The sequence below is a fragment of the Rana temporaria genome, chromosome 5 (assembly GCF_905171775.1).
Source record: "Rana temporaria chromosome 5, aRanTem1.1, whole genome shotgun sequence".
Classification (NCBI taxonomy): Eukaryota; Metazoa; Chordata; class Amphibia; order Anura; family Ranidae; genus Rana; species Rana temporaria.
In genome coordinates, this window is record NC_053493.1 from 158,092,247 (window position 1) to 158,110,446 (window position 18,200).

Consider the following 18,200-nt stretch of genomic DNA (forward strand, 5'->3'; position numbering starts at 1 on the left):
CTCACTTCTGTTCCTCCTCAGTAATCTGTTCTGGCTGACTAACCCCCATGGATGATGGGGGGCAAGCTTACTGAGGAGAAACAGGAAGTGAGAAATTCAGACAAAGGAAAAAAAACATTTAGAAGGGAAATGGTAAGTGAATCAACAATGCACTAGCTTAAAGGAGCCTATTTAGAAAATAAAAAACAAACCTTTACAACCCTCTTAAAGCAGAGGTCCACCCTAAAAAAAATTGCCAAAAAGGCTACAAAAAATTAGATAAAAAAAAAAAAAAAAAATTATACTTACCAGAAGTGGCTGTTACTAGGCAGATCTCCTAATCTGCCACTTCCTTGTCCGCGGTGGTCTTCTTTCTTCTCCTCCTCGCGCTGCCTCCTGGGAAATGGAGAGCGGTGTCTTCTGGAACCTTGTGTGTCCCAGGAGACATCCGCCCATTCACATAGCGCCGCACGGCTCGCGCATGCGCAGTAGGGAATCGGGCAGTGAAGCCACAATGCTTCACTTGCTGATTCCCTACCCGAGCATGGCAGCGGGGCAGCTGAGACCAAAGCGATAGCTCGGCATTCTTCCAATTACACCCCAAAATACATTCTGCTACTCCTCCCGAGTATGGCGATACCACATGTGAGACTTTTTCACTGCCTTGCCAAATGGAGAGTTTTAACATGCAGGGAGCACCATCAGACGTTCTAGGAGCATAGATTACACATCTAATTTCCTAACGACCTAGCAAATTTTTGAAGGCCCTGGAGCACCAGGACAATGGAATTGCCCACAAAATGATCCCTTTTTTGAAAGAAAACACCCCAACATATATTCTATGAGGCATAATGAGTCTTTTGAATGGTTACTTTTTTCCATAAGTCTTTGGAAAACATGAAAAAAATAAAATTTAAAACTTGTTTTTTTTTTTTTTTTTTTACACAAAGTGGTCAATTTATAAGATTTTTCTAACACACAGCATGTCCATAGCAAAAATTACACCCCAAAATATATTCTGCTACTCGTCCCGAGTTTGGGCGATGCCAAATGTGTGAGACTTTTACACAGCCTGGCCACATAGAGGTCCAACATGCAGGGAACACCATCAGGCATTCTAGGAGCATACATTTTGAAGGCCCTGGAGCACTGGGACAGTGAAATTACCCACAAAATTACCACATTTTAAAAAGAAAACAACTGGTGACAGGTACTCAGGTACTCTGATGGGCTGTGACAGGTACTTTTTATTTGGGGGGAGATTGGGCACATCACTGCACTTTTTTTCTTTCAGGTCTCCTCCTCACAAACGGTGCTACAGACGTTTTTATTGACATTTGTGACCGGCTGTGATTGGACACAGCCGGTCATGTGATAAAAAGCCAATTTTTCATTGGCTCTTTAGGCCTCTTTCACACTGGGCGGATCATCCGCCCCGTGAACCTCCGCTTGCTCAGCGGGGATCGCTCCGCTGAGACGGAAGGAAAAGTAGGTTTTTCCTCCGTCACACTTTGACAGACGGACCTGTACGGGCGCTCAGTGTGAAAGAGCCCTTACCCTGATCAGGGGTGGGCTGTGTCCGTGGGACATTCCTCATCCCTGATTGCTGCGCACAGGCCCCCCCGGCTGTGATTAGACACAGCCGGTCACATGGTAAAGAGCCAATTTAATTGGCTCTTTACCCTGATCGGGGGTGGGTTGTGTCCCAAGGGACATTCCTGATCCCTGATCGCCACGCTATGGGCCCAGGGGATCCAGCAGTAGCGGTGAGAAGCAGAGGACGTCATATGATGCCTGCCCAGGATAGGAGAGTGTTCTTGTGGACGTCATAGGACTATACGCAAGTATGGAAGTGGTTAAAAAGAAAAAAAAGGTCAGTGGTTTACTACTGCTTTTAAGATCTGTTTTTAACATTTACAAACTGGAGCTAAAGGGCACGTTAAAAGCGTCAACAAAGCTTGCTGAAAGCTCTTCAAGTGCTTTGTAAAAGCTTACGCACCCTGCTCCATGTAAAACAGGCCTGAGGCTCAGGTATTGCTCGAAATAGGAAAAACCCTAGGCCACCGTTGATTGCAGAATGGCTTAAATAGGGTTAGAAATATGGGGGCCATAGAGGACTTGGTGCTCTCGGCCCAAGATAGAAAATAGTAATATAATGAAACTTGAACATTAAGGAATGTATTTGTATATTCAGAAGAGGGGAAGAGATTGCTGGGGAAAACACAAGTTGGGAATAAGTCCGCGTGGCCTACACTATAATTTGGAGGTCCTGTTCCCTCAATGGGGAGGCGACTTGAAGAGGGGAGGAGGATTTTTTCTTTCTTTTTTTTTTTTTTTCTATTAGTTTTGCTAGGTTGAGGTTGTTCTAGACCTTGGTCTGGGGAAGGGGAGGTTCTGTAGGGGGAAAACAAGAGGGATGAGTGGGTAGCATATCGACATTTAAAGAATATGATCATCAAGATTAAGAGAGACATCTGAAGTCTAGATAAGGAGGGCATAGAACCCAGCCTGCCGGTACTGGAAGATATAGGCAGGGCTGGGCTATGTAAATGTGAGATTTGATGAGAAATTATTTGTATATATGTATATGTAATGGAAAATGTTGCAATAGATTACCTGTACATCCCTTTTTTTTCCTGAAAATTTAAATAAAGAATATTAAAAAATAAATAAAAACAGACCTGAGGCTGGGTAAAAAATATATATAGTATGAAGGGAGCTAGGGGCATCAATTTTGTTCAAAAATGGTAAGAAATAATATAATTTTTTTTAAATAGTAGTGTTATTGCCATATGTCCCCTTGGTTTAAATGTGTGCATTTTAATGATCAACTGGTGATGGTCTACTTTTTTTTTTTCACTAGATATTGTATCTGACGTGACGTGTGACATACCAGATTCCATTTCTGAGCTTCTCATCACACAGTTAATACAGCAACACAAGTGGAAAGAGGTTCTTCTTCTGCTAACTAGAGATGCTAGTGGGGAATCAATTCAGGAAGGGTTAATTAAAACCTGCCATCTTTCTAAAGTTGATGTGCACCATGTGATCTCTAATCTTGACCATACAGTGAAGTATCGGATGCCTCTAGTCAAGTTACTTTTGGAACGAGGAGGTATGTTATATGGTATTTTCCCTCAAATTTGGATCTTAGTTTATCAGTTTTTTTTTTTTATTGAAAATTGAATCTGCTGTCAGAATGTATATATGGTGTGTTTTTATATATATTCTCTCTCTCTCTCTCTCTCTCTCTCTCTCTCTCTCTCTCTCTCTCTCTCTCTCTCTCTCTCTCTCTCTCTCTCTCTCTCTCTCTGATCAAAAGTTTACATACCCCAGTTCCTAATACCGTTCCTAATACCTAATACCGTGTATTGCCCCCTTTAACATCAATGGCAGCTTGAAGTCTTTTGTGGTATTTGTGGATGAGGCTTTTTTTTTGTCAGATGGTAAAGCTGCCCATTCCTCTTGGCAAAAAGCCTCCAGTTCCTGTAAACTCTTGGGCTGTCTTGCATGAACTGCACATTTGAGATCTCCCCAGAGAATGATATTGAGTTCAGGAGACTGAGATGGCCACTCCAAAACCTTCACTTTATTCTGCTGTAGCCAATGACAGGTCAACTTGGCCTTGTGAAAATGTTCCTCCAGTAATTTATGATAACATACTGCATTCATCTTGCCATCAATTTTGACCACATTTCCTGTGTCTTTGTAGCTCACACATCTCCAAAACATCAGTGATCCACTTTTTTTTTTTACAGTAGGATGGTGTACCTTTCATCATAGGCCTTGTTGACTCCTCTCCAAATGTAGCATTTATGGTTGTGGCCAGAAAGATACATTTTGGTCTTATCACTCCAAATGGTTTTGTGCCAGAAGGTTTAAGGCTTGTCTCTGTTTGGTGTATTGTAAGTGGGATACTTTGTGACATTTGTGTAGTAATGGCTTTCTTCTGGCGACTTGACAATGCAGCCCATCTTTCTTCAAGTGCCTCTTTATTGCGCATCTTAAAACAGCCACACCACATGTTTTCAGAGTCCTGTATTTCATCTGAAGTTATTTGTGGGTTTTTCTTTGCATCCAAAACAATTTTCTTGGCAGTTGTGGCTGAAATTTTAGTTGGTCTACCTGACCGTGGTTTGGTTTCAACAGAACCCCTCATTTTTCACTTCTTGATTAGAGTTTGAACACAGCTGATTGTCATTCTCAATTCTTTGAATATCTTTTTATATCCCTTTCCTGTTTTATACAGTTCAACTACCTTTTCCCGCAGATTTTTTGACAATTACTTAGCCTTCCACATGACTCAGAATCCAGAAACGTCAGTGCAGCACTGGATGAAAGATGCAAGGGTCTGTTTGAAGTCCATAAACTCATTGACCTTTTTTACACACACACACACACACACACACACACACACTAATTACAAGCAAACAGATCACAAGTGAAGATGGTTATTTTTAATAGCCATTCAAACCCCTTTGTGTGAACTTGTTTGCATGTTATCAGGCCAAAATCACCAGAGTATGTACATTTTTGATCAGGGTGGTTTGGGTAGTTGCTGCTGTCATTGTGATTTAAAAAGAGTAAACACAGTTGATTGTTTTTGTTTTATCATTCATATTCTCTGAAAAATGGCCAAGAAATCATAAATTCTGCCAGGGTATGTAAACTTATAAGCACAACTTTATTTGGACACGGACACATTTTTTCAAACAATCCTAATTAATTTGAAGTGGAGATTTTCAGCTTTAACCACTTCAGCCCTGGAAGAATTGGCTGCCCAATGACCTGGCCATTTTACGCGATTCGGCACTGCGTCACTTTAACTGACAATTGCGTGGTCGTGAGACGTTGCACCCAAACAAAATTGAAGTCCCAAGTAGAGCTTACTTTTGGTGGTATTTGATCACATCTGCGGTTTTTATTTTTTGCTCTATAAACAAAAAAAAGAGCGACAATTTTGGAAAAAAATGCAATATTTTTTTAATTTGGCTACAATAAATATCACCCAAAAATAAATATCACCCAAAAACATATAAAAAAACAATTTTTTTCCTCAGTTTAGGCCGATATGTATTCTTCTTCATATCTTTGGTAAAAAATTGCAATAAGCATATATTGATTGGTTTGCACACAAGTTATAGCGTCTACATAATAGGGGATAGTTTTATGGCATTTTTATTATTATATATATTTTTTTAATAGTAATGGCGATCTGCGATTTTTATCGTGACTGCGATATTGCGGCGGACACCTTTGACACTATTTTGGGACCATTGTCATTTATACAGTGATCAATGCTATACAAATGCACTGATTACTGTGTAAATGACACTGGCAAGGTAGAGGTTAACCACTAGGGGGCAAGGAAGGGGTTAAATGTGTCCTAGGGAGTGATTCTAACTGTGAGGGGGCTGGGCTACAAGTGAAACGACAGGGAGCAGTAGATCACTGTCCTGTCACTAGGCAGAACAGGGAAATGCCTTATTTACATAGGCATCTCCCCATTCTGCCGCTCCGTGATACCAGCGGACATGGAGTCCGCAGGTCCTGCAGGCATGGTCACAGAGCTTGCGGCGGGTGCCCGCTAGGCAGATACCTGTACATTGCTTTGCCTGCCTGTGCCATTCTGCCAATGTTTATCTACGTGAGGCAGTTAACAAGTGGTTAATTCAAGGGGTTGAACATAAATATCAAGTACACTTTTTTTAAAAGACAACCATTTTTATACACCGTTCCCCCATTTTCAGGGGCTCAAATATAATTGGACAAATTAATATACGATCATAGCACGATGTAGCGCCTTTCGCATAGCTCAAGATCAGGGCCCTTACTACCAAAGGTGGTTAGGTACTTAGAATTATTTTACATTGTTCCCACATCGGTGTCAAGAGAGGCTGCAGGACTCTCAATTTGTATCCATAAATTGAATCGTTGAACATAAAAAGAGAAAAAAGGAGGGGAAGAAGAGAAATAAACTGGAGTACAATTAATTAAAATAAGAAAGAGGAGGGGGGAGGAAGGGAGGAGAGAAAAAGGAGAAGAGACAAGGTAAGGAATCCAAAGTAGGAGTCATTTCCCTCGGCCTAGGCCCCCCACTAAAATGTTAATTTTTTATATTTTGTTGAGAATCCTTTGCTAGTAATGACTGCCTTAAGTGTGGAACCCATGGATATTGACAATGACTGTGTTTCCTCCTTTCTAATATTTGCCATGCTCTAACTTCAGTTGTTTCTGGGTCTTTCTGCCTTTTTAGTTTTGCCTTCAGCAAGTGAAATGCATACTCAATTGGGTTGAGATCAGTTGATTGGCTCGGCTATTGCAGCATATTCCACTTTATTGCTTTCAAAAGCTCCTGAGTTGCTTTTGCAGCGTGTTTTGGATCATTGTCCATCTGTACTGTGAAGCGCCGCCAATCAATTTTGTTGCATTTGGCTGTATCTGGGCTATCTGGATAGTATATCTCTAAACTGCAGAATTCATCCAACTGCTTCTTGTCTTCTGTCACATCATTAATAAACACCAATGACCCAGTTCCATTAGAAGCCATGCATGCCCATGCCATCACACTGCCTCTACCATGTTTTACAGATGACGTTGTGCGCTTTGGATCATGAGCTGTTCCAAGCCTTCTCCACAGTTTTTCCTTCCTGTCATTTTGTTATAGATTATTCTTAGTTTCGTTCGTCGAAAGAATGCTTTTCAAAAACTGGTCTGGTCTTTTTAATGTTTTTTGGCAAAGTCTATAATCTGGCTTTTCTATTCTTCAGGCTTATAAATGTTTTTTACCTTGTGCTGAACCCTCTGTATTTGCTCTTGTGAAGTTTCTCTTGGTTGTAGACTTTCACAATGATACGCCCACCTCCTGGAGTGTCCTTCACTTGTCTGGATGTTGTCAATGGGCTTTTTTTTACCATAGAGAGGATCCTGCGATCATACATTACTGTTGTCTTCCATTGAAGTCCAGGCTTTTATAAGTTGCTGAGCTCACCAGTGAATTCTTCTTTCCTCAGACTGCATAAAGATTTGGTTGGACTCTGAATTTTCAGAAGTTACCGCTAAAAACGACCTTTTAGAATACGACCAATCCATTCAAACCTAGCAGGGATATCCCACTGTCTTCCACTCTCAAGCTTGGGACATTCCAATCATCTAAGACTAAGATACTGCGTTTTGTAATGCTTGATTTAAGCGATAGTAAGCCGCACCTTAAATTTTTTTTAATAAAAAATAATAATAAAAAAAAAATACTTTGAGACAATGACATAATGTGCTAGTATGCATTGCCTACTAGCACATTATAAAATATTACCTTAGAAGGAAGCCCTCCAGTGGCCTGCTGTCACCTCTGACATGTCTTCCATCTTCACCCGGTCTTCCTTCCAGGTTCAAGTGCTCCCGCTGTTTTATTACGGGAGTCACAACTGTGGCAAAGAGCTCTGAAGGGACGGCACAGGTATGCCGTTTCTTCAGAGCGCATGCGCCGATGATGTCACTGGCTGCATGCATTGTGAATATCTCCTAAATAGTGCAAGTTTAAGAGATATTCACTGTACCTACAGGTAAGCCTTATTATAGGCAAAGTCAAAAAGAAGACTTTACTACCACTTAAAGAAAATGGGTGGGCTGTTGGATAAAAGCTCAAAACGGTGTTACACAGGAAATAACTTTTTTCTATTCTTTCTCCCTCCACAGTTTCTCCGAATGGTATTGGCGACACGCATGAACATCCAATTTGTACTTGTTTAAAGAGCGATGATTTTGCCATGGCAGCTTTGTTGTTGTGCAACGGTGGAGATCCAGATAGTCTTTGCCGAGCTAAAGGAGACAACCCTCTGCACACTGCAGTTTCTATTGCCTTGAGTAACAAAGGTATGCATCTCTTTTAACCATTTTGCTGCCAGATAACTTTTTGCATTTTAGACTTGATGATTAGGAAATATATTTTATTGATGATTTTAACTAGTCAGCTGTGCATGCTTTTTAAAGCGGTAGTAAAAAAACACCTGTACGGCAATTGCGGCACCCTGAGAGGGCTGACCTCTTCCCTCTTTATTTCGGGTTTGTGCGCTCTGGCTATGTGATTGGCCAGAGCTGCAATAATGTCACTCAGTTTCTGGCTCTGAAGGTCTGGCAAGGTATACCGGACCTTCAGAGCGCATGCGCCAGCGATGTAACTGGCTTCGTCCGGTGTGAATATCTCCTAAACGATGCACCTTAACCACTTGAAACCCGGACCAAAATGCAGCTAAAGTACCCTACCCGGTTTTGCGATTCGGGACTGCGTCGATTTAACAGACAATTGCGCGGTCGTGCGACATGGCTCCATAACAAGATTAGCGTCCTTTTTTTCCCACAAATAGAGATTTCTTTTGGTGGTATTTGATCACCTCTATGGTTTTTATTTTTTGCGCTATAAACAAAAATAGTGTGACAATTTTTTAAAAAAAATGCAATATTTTTTACTTTTTGCTATAATAAATATCCCCCAAAAATATATAAAAAAAACTTTTTTTTTTCCTCAGTTTAGGCCGATACGTATTCTACCTATTTTTGGAGAAAAAAATCGCAAGAAGCGTTTATCGGTTGGTTTGCGCAAAATTTATATTGTTTACAAAATAGGGGATAGTTGTATTGCATTTTTTTTTTTTTTTTTTTTTTTTTTACTACAAATGGTGGCGATCAGCGATTTTTTTCGTGGCTGCGACATTATGGCGGACAATTTTGCCACATTTTTGGGACCATTGACATTTTCACAGCAATAAATTGTTTTCTGTGAAAATGACAATTGCAGTTTGGGAGTTATGTGTGACCTGAAGTATGTTTACAACTGTAGGGGGGTGTGGCTGTAGGTGTGACGTCATAGATTGTGTCCCCCTATAAAAGGGATCACACGATCGATGACGCGGCAACAGTGAAGAACGGGGAAGCTCTCCACGTTCTTCAGCTCTGGGGACCGATCGCGGGACTCCAGCGGCGATCGTGTCCGCAGTCACGGAACTTCGGACCGGGTCGTGGGCGAGCGCCGCGACCCAAGGCTGGGTACTAGCACAGGACGTACCTGTACGTGCATGTGCCCAGCCGTGCCATTCTGCCGACGTATATGTGCAGGAGGCGGTCCTTAAGTGGTTAAGGGGATATTCATTTTACATGCTCACCAAGTGTGTTTTACTACCACTTAAATAAATAAATGCATGTTTTACACGTTGTGTTTACATCTTTAGATGCTTGTTTCGGCCTCAAGGTTTTGCAAGCCTCTTTTTAGATAGAAGAACATCGGGTTCTTTAAACCCAGGTAAAGTAAGACCTTACTATCCTTGGACAGAAGATCCCAAACTGAGGGCAAAACTACGTTCGCTCCCCACAAAAGAAGATCTATCACTACTACCGAATAGAGGAGATCTGGAAACTGTGGCACAGACACCTGGATGAATTGGAATTATCTAAATCCGTAGTGCATCAAAAGTTTACCACAATTCATTCGGGTAGATGATATGGAAAATCATAGTCGGAGGAAGAACATCCATTTCAGGGGCATACCTGAAAATGTTGAAGGGGCAGAGCTGAGACCTACGATACATTCCATATGTAATAATATCTTGGGTAAACGCCCATTAGCCAAACTTTATAATAGAGTACACAGTCACCCCGTATAGAAGCCACCAGAAATCTAGTCCCTGAGATGTTCTTTGCTGTATACATTTCTATAGCATAAAAGAGATAATGCGTTGAGCGTGGCAGATGGGTAAGATTAAACATACAGGAGCATGCATTCTGATCCTCTTGGAAATATTTAGAAACATGACGCATGAGAGGATGCATACGACCACTTTTATATTATAGTAAATTTACAGGGGCAACATACACTTGAAGGTTAAGTGAGATAACCAGTCTTTCTCACTTCATACCCATGATGAGCTTCAAGATTTATTTTAATTTCTTGGGTGTGAACCAATACTAGTTAAAAACTGGTTGGATCTTATTTGAGCCTGCTGGCTTCTCGATAGTATTGGTCATCTTCATTTGTTATAGCAGCACAGTTGGGTATAGGCACACCCCCAAAAAGGTTTCTCCCAGTCCGTTTTGGAGAGTTTTCTTCTTTTTTTTCCTCTCTTGTCTTTTCTAATTTCAGTTACTCCTTCTGTCACTCCTACCCCCTCTTCTACATACCTCTTAGGGAAATCATGGTGTCCGAGCCTCTAGGGGCAGAACTGACATCCGTGGTAAGGTTAACTTCCCTTAACGTTAAAGGCCTCAATGTCCAAAAAAAGTATAGATTATTGAGAGACTTGACAAAAATGCGGAGTCAGATTGTTTTTCTTCAGGAAACTTTCATGCTATGAGAATTCTGAAATTGAGTAATAGAGAATATCCGGTGGCATACCATAGTCCTTCACCGATTTCTAAATCTAAGGGAGTCAGTAACCTTCTTGCAAGGTCTGTTTCATGGTCGCAAGGTAGATATATTGCTGATGAACAAGGTAGATTCTTGATTGTCAAGGGCCCTATCGGAGCAACCCGGGTAACATTGATCAATGTGTACTTTCCAAATTTGAATCGGCTGCTCTTTCTGAGGTCATTGGTCCCTCTGAGTTTGGAGCACAGCGATGGTGTATTGATTCTAGGGGGCAACTTCAACTTTGCATATGATTCACTGTTAGATGTCTCAAGGGGTGTATCCCATTTATAATTTTCATACCTAAAGCGACTGAAGGAAGAACTAAATCTTCAATTGGTAGATGTATGGCGCTTACAACACCCCAATGACAGGGATTCTATATTTTTTTCTCTCCAGTTCATTCAACGTACTCCTAGAATCAATTTTTTTTCCCTTCCATAAAATGATTTGGACAGAGTCCAAGCTACGACTATTGACCAAATTTTGATCTCTTATCATGGACTGGCTCACATGACTTTGTCTTGGAGGCTTAACAATGCATTATTAAAAGACACTATCACCATGACTGAGGCATTACAGGGACTAAAAGATTATTTTAGTCTGAATGATCAACCCAATACATCTCTGACACTACAGTGGGAGGCACATAAATGCTTTATAAGAGGAATTTTTCTCAAACATGGTGCAAGGATAAAGAAAAAAAGGCGGTCTGAAACCGCTTCATTATTTTTAAGATGCAGAAATAATTACTCTCCTTGCGCCAGCAGTATAATCAAATCACGAATTCGAAAGTGAGGGATAAATTGCGTTACTATAAACAGTCTATATACAAATATGGAAATAAACCAGGTGTTCTCTTAGCTAGGGCATTGAAAGGGTCACAAAAGAAACTGCATATTACCCAAATCTGGCACTAAGCTGTCTGATTCAGCTGCTATCGGCCAGGAATTTCAGAAATTCTAAAGGAGACTTTATAATATTCATCATTCCCAAACTCCGCAATGCCCTATTTGTGCAGACCGGATATCCACCTTTTTGTCTTCCTCGGGCATGCCTTCTCTTTCGCTATAAGTGTTATTGAGGAAATGGAAGCTCCTATAACAAAAAATTGGTTACGGCGTTAGAATCAGGAAAGGTCCCCGGCCCAGATGGGTGGAATCTTACTATAAAACTTTTCAAGATGTTCTCTCCCCCCTTTTTTTTACGCACTTACAATTCTACTTAAGCTAACTGTAAGTTGACAGATGACTCTCTCTGAGGGCTCACATCATGGTGATCACGAAGCCGGATAAAGATAATACTCAGTGCGGGAATTATCGGACTATAACCCTCTTAAATGTCGACCTAAAATTTATTTTCAAAAATCTTAGCGAATAGGCTACTGCCAAACATCTTGTCCATGCAGACCAGGCAGGCTTTATCCCTCAGAGAGAGGCTAGCGATAATACCATAAGAGCGATAGATCTGATTTACTCCGCCCACTCAGAGGCCCGACCTCTTCTGCTTTTATCAACAGATGCTGAGAAAGCCTTTGACTGGGTGGATTGGCAATTCCTACGATCCACCCTTGGACACATTGGCTTGGGGGAACGAATGCAGTTCTGGATCCAGGCACTATACACCTACAGCAGGTGTGCTGGTTAACGGAGCCCGATCAGAGTATTTCCCTCTGACCAACGGGACGAGATAGGGCTGTCCCCTCTCTCCATTGATGTTCGCCCTAACTTTAGAATCTTTCATCTGCAAAGTTAGATCAGATTCCATGATTCGCGAACTACAGGCCTCAAATATAAAGCATAAGATCGCCGTTTATGCGGATGACCTTATTTTTCCTCACCGAGCCGGAGGTTTCAATGCCACTCCTACTCCTAAATTTTGCTCAGTATAAGTATGCTACTAATTTCTCTATAAATTATGCTAAATGTGGAGCGATGTGTATTCTTCTACCTAGAGAGTGTATTACTAAACTACACAGCATCTATGGGTTCAGTCTTTTATGAAACATCTGGGGGTTAAACTGACCCCGGACACTGCCTTATTATATGAGATAGATTTTTGCCCATTATTATCTAAAATGCGACTACATCTTCAATTTTGGCAAACCCTCACTCTCACGTGGTTCGAGAGATGCATTGCATTTAGGATGACATTGCTCCCCCAGATCTTATATTTAATGTAAGCGATACCTATTAAACTACCTCAGGTCTTTTTTTACTAGTGTCGGACAATCTTGACCAAGTTCATCTGGAGTAATAAAGTGGCCATAATTCATTACTCATTGCTAGTTCTGCCTAAATGATGGGGGGGGGTCATATCCCTTCATACATATGTTGATGGGAGGCGGATCTACAAATCTCTTTTACAAGACAGCAAATTGGCAGATGGCGGGGGTGGCTTAGGTGGGGAATGATAATGTTGGACTCTTTAACCCCTGGACCATATTGCTGGTCAAAGACCAGAGCACTTTTTGCGATTCGGCACTGCGTCGCCTTAACTGACAATTGCACGGTCGTGCGACGTGGCTCCCAAACAAAATTGGCGTCCTTTTTTTTTCTCACAAATAGAGCTTTCTTTTGGTGGTATTTGATCACCTCTGCGGTTTTTAGTTTTTGTGCTATAAACAAAAATAGAGCGACAATTTTGAAAAAAATGAATATTTTTTTTTGGTACTGCAACATTATGGCGGATACTTCAGACACTTTTGACACATTTTTGGGACCATTGGCATTTTTATAGCGATCAGTGCTATAAAAATGCATTGGATTACTATAAAAATGCCACTGGCAGGGAAGGGGTTAACACTAGGGGGCGGGGAAGGGGTTAAGTATGTTCCCTGGGTGTCTTCTAACTGAAGGGGGGGGGTGGACTCACTAAGGGTAATGACTGATCGCTGTTCATACATTGTATGAACAGACAGTCAGGCATTTCTCCCCTGACAGGACCAGGAGCTGTGTGTTTACACACACAGCTCCCGGTCCTTGCTCTGTAACGAGCGATCGCTGGTGCCCGGCTGACATCGCACATGCCAGGCACGCGTGCCGGAATCGGGGACGAGTCGGAGGGCGCGCGCGCCTCCAGCAACGCGCACGCACCCCTAGTGGCCGATTCACTAGGCGACGTAGAGCTACAGGCTCTCGCGCAGGGGAGCTGACCTGCCGCCGTACAACTGCAGCGACTGGTAGGTAAGTAGTTAAATGATTGTAACAATTAGCTGGAACAATTCCCCGTATAGTGTATGGCCAGCAAAATTGGGGGCGATACTTTTTTCTAGAAATAATCTTGATTTGATTTGGTCATGAATTTTCATCAGGGTTTTGTTTTAAACTGTATTTGTTAGTTTATGGAATTTAATACGTGGGGCTGTTGATTATTTGATCTGGGTTGTGGGTTAGATTTGATCCCTATTCCAATCCATGTTTATTTTCTTAGTATTGTTTATATGCCTTGTTAATTGAATAAAGAATTATACTTAAAGTGAGATCTACTAATTCTAATGAAGTAATTTAAGTCATTAGTTGTATTCATTGCGTTTTATAAATTGTAAATGTTGTGCATATTTAATCAAGTGTAATTTCTGTAATTTTTATAAAATTATATTTGATTTCTCCTTCAGATTCTGATGGCATTCTGATGCTAGTATACCTCCTGGACTTGTATTCTTCTGACCCCACAAAATATCCACACTTAGACCCCAACATCCAGGACAAAGATGGGGATACAGTGATGCATAAAGTTTTTCAGAACAACAATCCCAAACAATATCGCAAGATAATGGATTTGCTTGCAAAATTTGACATCAAGCTAACAATAAACAATAGACAGGGTAGAGATGCAAAGTACAGGATAAAGAATACAGATCCACGTTTTATTGCTTGGAATGAAGTTAGAAAAAAATTCAAGCAAACGAGTACTGCTTCAAAGCCTGGTAAGGCCAATGTAAATAATATACAAGCTAAAATACAGGCAAAGCCATCATCTGTCACTCCCTTGCCCTGTAAGTCTGTGTGTAATCAATCTGTAATGAAGAACCAGTCTTCATTATCTGAACAAGTTGAACTCCTAGCAGAAGTTATTGAAAACACAAAAAGTCCTCTGACCCCAAAGGAGCACCTTGTACAAACGATCAGAAAACTGATAATATGTCTGGATCTGAGCAAAGCACAATCCTTGTTTGGAACTTTGAAACAACAAACAGCTGAACATCCTCCAGCGGTTAGAAGCACTGAGCTGCCTGTGGCTGGTATAAGCAGTTGTGAAGAAGGCGAGTCATTGCTTGATGGCCCTTTCATAGAAATGAATGGAGAAACTCAACAAATTCCTGAACTTGACAATAATGGAGAAGAATGGAATGGAGAACAACTGCAAGATATTGACCTTTCTAATGTAGACTTCAACACCATGTCATGGGAGATTGAATGTTCTCCAGAAGCCCTGAAAAAATTAGGCAGCAAGGCTGTACCTTTGTACATGAAAAATAAAATAATCCTTTCTATTCAAAAACTTGGAAATGGGGAATGGACACGCAGTCTGAATAAACAGCTGAAATTGAACAGCAGTATCAAGTTGTTTGAAGTAAAGTTGGATAAAGGTGCTAGGCTTCTGTGGGAACTTGCTGTTGATTTTTCCCCTCGTTGTAGTGAGGAACCAGAGAAAATGCTGGCCACTGAGTTTGTGTTACAAAAAAGTGGTAGAATTTACACTGAGATGATAAGGATCTGGGACATTGTTCTTGATCACTGCAAGCTAAATCATGCTATAGAAGGCATATGTAGTGCTTATAATAGAGGACTGTCCTGTATACTGAGGAAAAAATTAAAGGGCATAGCTAAAGATCAAATTTTCCCAAATACAAAAAAGCGTATCCCCAGATACTTTGTGGAAGACACCGAAGTGGAAAGCAACACAGAAAACATTCCTGATTATTTTCCACCTGCAAGTGCAGCTGAGACGGAATACAATATTATGAAGTTCCATAGCTTTAGCACGGATATGGTCCACAATATACTTTCCAACATGAACTCCAGAGTTGAATATCCATTTCGTGTTGGTGAGCTGGAATATGCTGTGATTGATCTTAACCCAAAACCAATGGAAGCTATCATATTAATTGGAAGAAGTGGCACAGGAAAAACAACCTGTTGCCTGTACCGCCTCTGGAAGAAGTTTCATTCCTACTGGGAACGTGCAGAGTTAGTTGGTGGCCCTTGGCTAGTGAAACAGACTTGGCAAAGTAAACAGTATAATGAAAACACTGAAGGAGAAATTGTGGAGGATGAAGACCCAGAAGCAGAGCTCTCTGATAGTACTGATGAAGAAAATGCCTCAGAAGATCTAGAGAATCAGGAAACGGAATTCACATCAAATGAGGAGGAAGACCAAAAATTAGAACATTTTCACCCAGTATTTATTACAAAAAACCATGTCCTTTGCCATGAAGTACAAAGAAATTTTCTGGAGCTAAGCAAATCTGCAAAGGCAACCAGTAAATTCAAGCCCATTGAGCCTAATGTGTACAAATTGCAAGATATCCAGGATGAACATTTCCCTTTGTTCATCACCTCCCAGCAGCTAATTCTGTTATTAGATGCATCTATGCCTGATCCCTTCTTTCCAAGAAATGAAGATGGGAGTCTCAAAAAGAGTATTGTTGGTTGGTCTACAATAGATGACACCGATATGCTAGATTTGTTGAGAGAAGATAATGAAATTGAACCTGACCCTGAAGATGAGGAAGAAGAAAGAGATTGTGAGCAAAAAGAGAAGGATCCTCGCATTTGTGTTACTTTTGAACTGTTTGCTAAAGAACTGTGGCCAAATATGATCAAGGGAAAGTCTTGTTACAATGCTGCTCTTGTCTGGAAAGAGATTAAGTCCTTTTTGAAGGGATCTTTTGAAGCATTAGGCTGTCGTCAGGGTAGACTTCCAGAAGAGGAGTACATTAAACTCGGAAAGAAAAGAGCACCAAACTTTCAAGGAGACCGGAGGGAAATTTATCGCCTCTTTTGCTTGTATGAGCACATAAAAAACAGTCGGGGATATTTTGATGAAGAGGATGTCTTGTACAATTTGTCTTGCAGATTGTCAAAGCTCGAAGAGCTCCCATGGTCCATCCATGAGCTTTATGGAGATGAGATTCAGGACTTCACCCAGGCTGAGCTTTTCCTACTTATGAGATGCATCAATGATCCCAATTCAATGTTCCTTACTGGTGACACAGCACAAAGTATAATGAAAGGGGTTTCTTTTCGCTTTAGTGATCTGAGATCCTTATTTTATTATGCAAATAAGAAGTGCTCGGATGACAAGAAAAAAAGCATTGTTCGTAGGCCAAAACAGTTGTATCATCTCTATCAAAACTATAGATCTCATTCTGGTAAGTGTGTGACTGTATCTTTTTTTTTTTTCTTCAATATTTTGTTTGCTTGAATATCTTAGATTCACAATATGCAAGTTTCCCAGCTGAATGGGCTTCTTTACCTATGGAAAATGCAGGGAAAATGCCCCTGCTCCTTTTCAAAATCTCAGCCAGAGGGAAATTGCATAGTGCTATGCACGATTCCCAGCATGGAAGAGCGCTGCCGGTTATCAGTGCGTGGGGGTGCTATTAACCACTTAGCCCCGGGCCATTCTGCTGACCAAAGACCAGAGCACTTTTTGCGATTTGGCACTGCATTGCTTTAACTGACAATTGCGCGGTCGTGCAACGTGGCTCCCAAACAAAATTGACGTCCTTTTTTTCCCACAAATAGAGCTTTCTTTTGGTGGAATTTATCTACCTCTGCGGTTTTTATTTTTTGCGCTATAAACAAAAATAGGAAAAAAATATTTTTTACTTTTTGCTATAATAAATATCCCCCCCAAAATATATATTTATAAAAACTTTTTTTTTCCCTCAGTTTAGGCTGATTCTTCTACATATTTTTAGTAAATAAAAATCGCAATAAGCGTTTATTGATTGGTTTGTGCAAAAGTTGTGGAGTCTACAAAATAGCAGATAGTTTTATGGCATTTTTTATTTTATTTTATTTTTTACTAGTATTGGCGGCGATCAGCGATTTATTTTTATTTTATTGTGACTGCGACATTATGGCGGACACTTTTGACACATTTTTGGGACCATTGTAATTTTTACAGCGATCAGTGCTATAAAAATGCACTGGTTACTGTAAAAATTACACTGGCGTTAAAGGGGTTAACCAGTAGGGGGTGCTGAAGGGGTTAAGTGTGTCCTAGGGAGTGCTTCTAACTGTAGGGGGATGGGCTGTGTGTGACACGACACTGATCACAGCTCCAGATTACAGGGAGCTGTGATCAGTGTCCTGTCGCTAGGAAGAATGTGAGACGATCGCGGGTATCCTGACCCATCCACTCTGTACGTAGCTCAATCCTGACCCATGCACTGTGTACATAGCGCAATCCTGACCCATGCACTGTGTATGTAGCGCAATCCTGACCCATGCACTGTGTACGTAGCACAATCCTGACCCATGCACTCTGTACGTAGCGCAATCCTGACCCATGCACTCTGTACGTAGCGCAATCCTGACCCATGCACTCTCTACGTAGCGCAATCCTGACCCATGCACTCTGTACGTAGCGCAATCCTGACCCATGCACTCTGTACGTAGCGCAATCCTGACCCATGCACTGTGTATGTATCACAATCCTGACCCCTGCACTCTGCTATTATTAAAACCAGTAGCAATTGAATGCAGAGGCAATTATTTATGATAATTGTGACGGTGACGGTATGATATCCCCGTCAACGTTCCCTTCTTCCCATAACGAAAATCACCCCAATATTCCACGAGGAGGGATATCC

The 18,200-nt window shown here is 41.1% G+C and overlaps 1 protein-coding gene across 1 annotated transcript in view; it reads left to right on the plus strand.

Moving 5' to 3' along the window:
- TRANK1 (tetratricopeptide repeat and ankyrin repeat containing 1) overlaps positions 1 to 18,200 on the plus strand; it is a 207,117-nt gene that overhangs the window by 97,291 nt on the left and 91,626 nt on the right. The window contains 3 exon segments of the mRNA XM_040354425.1: positions 2,843 to 3,094; positions 7,675 to 7,851; positions 13,992 to 16,751. Coding sequence (XP_040210359.1) covers positions 2,843 to 3,094; positions 7,675 to 7,851; positions 13,992 to 16,751 — 3,189 coding nt within the window.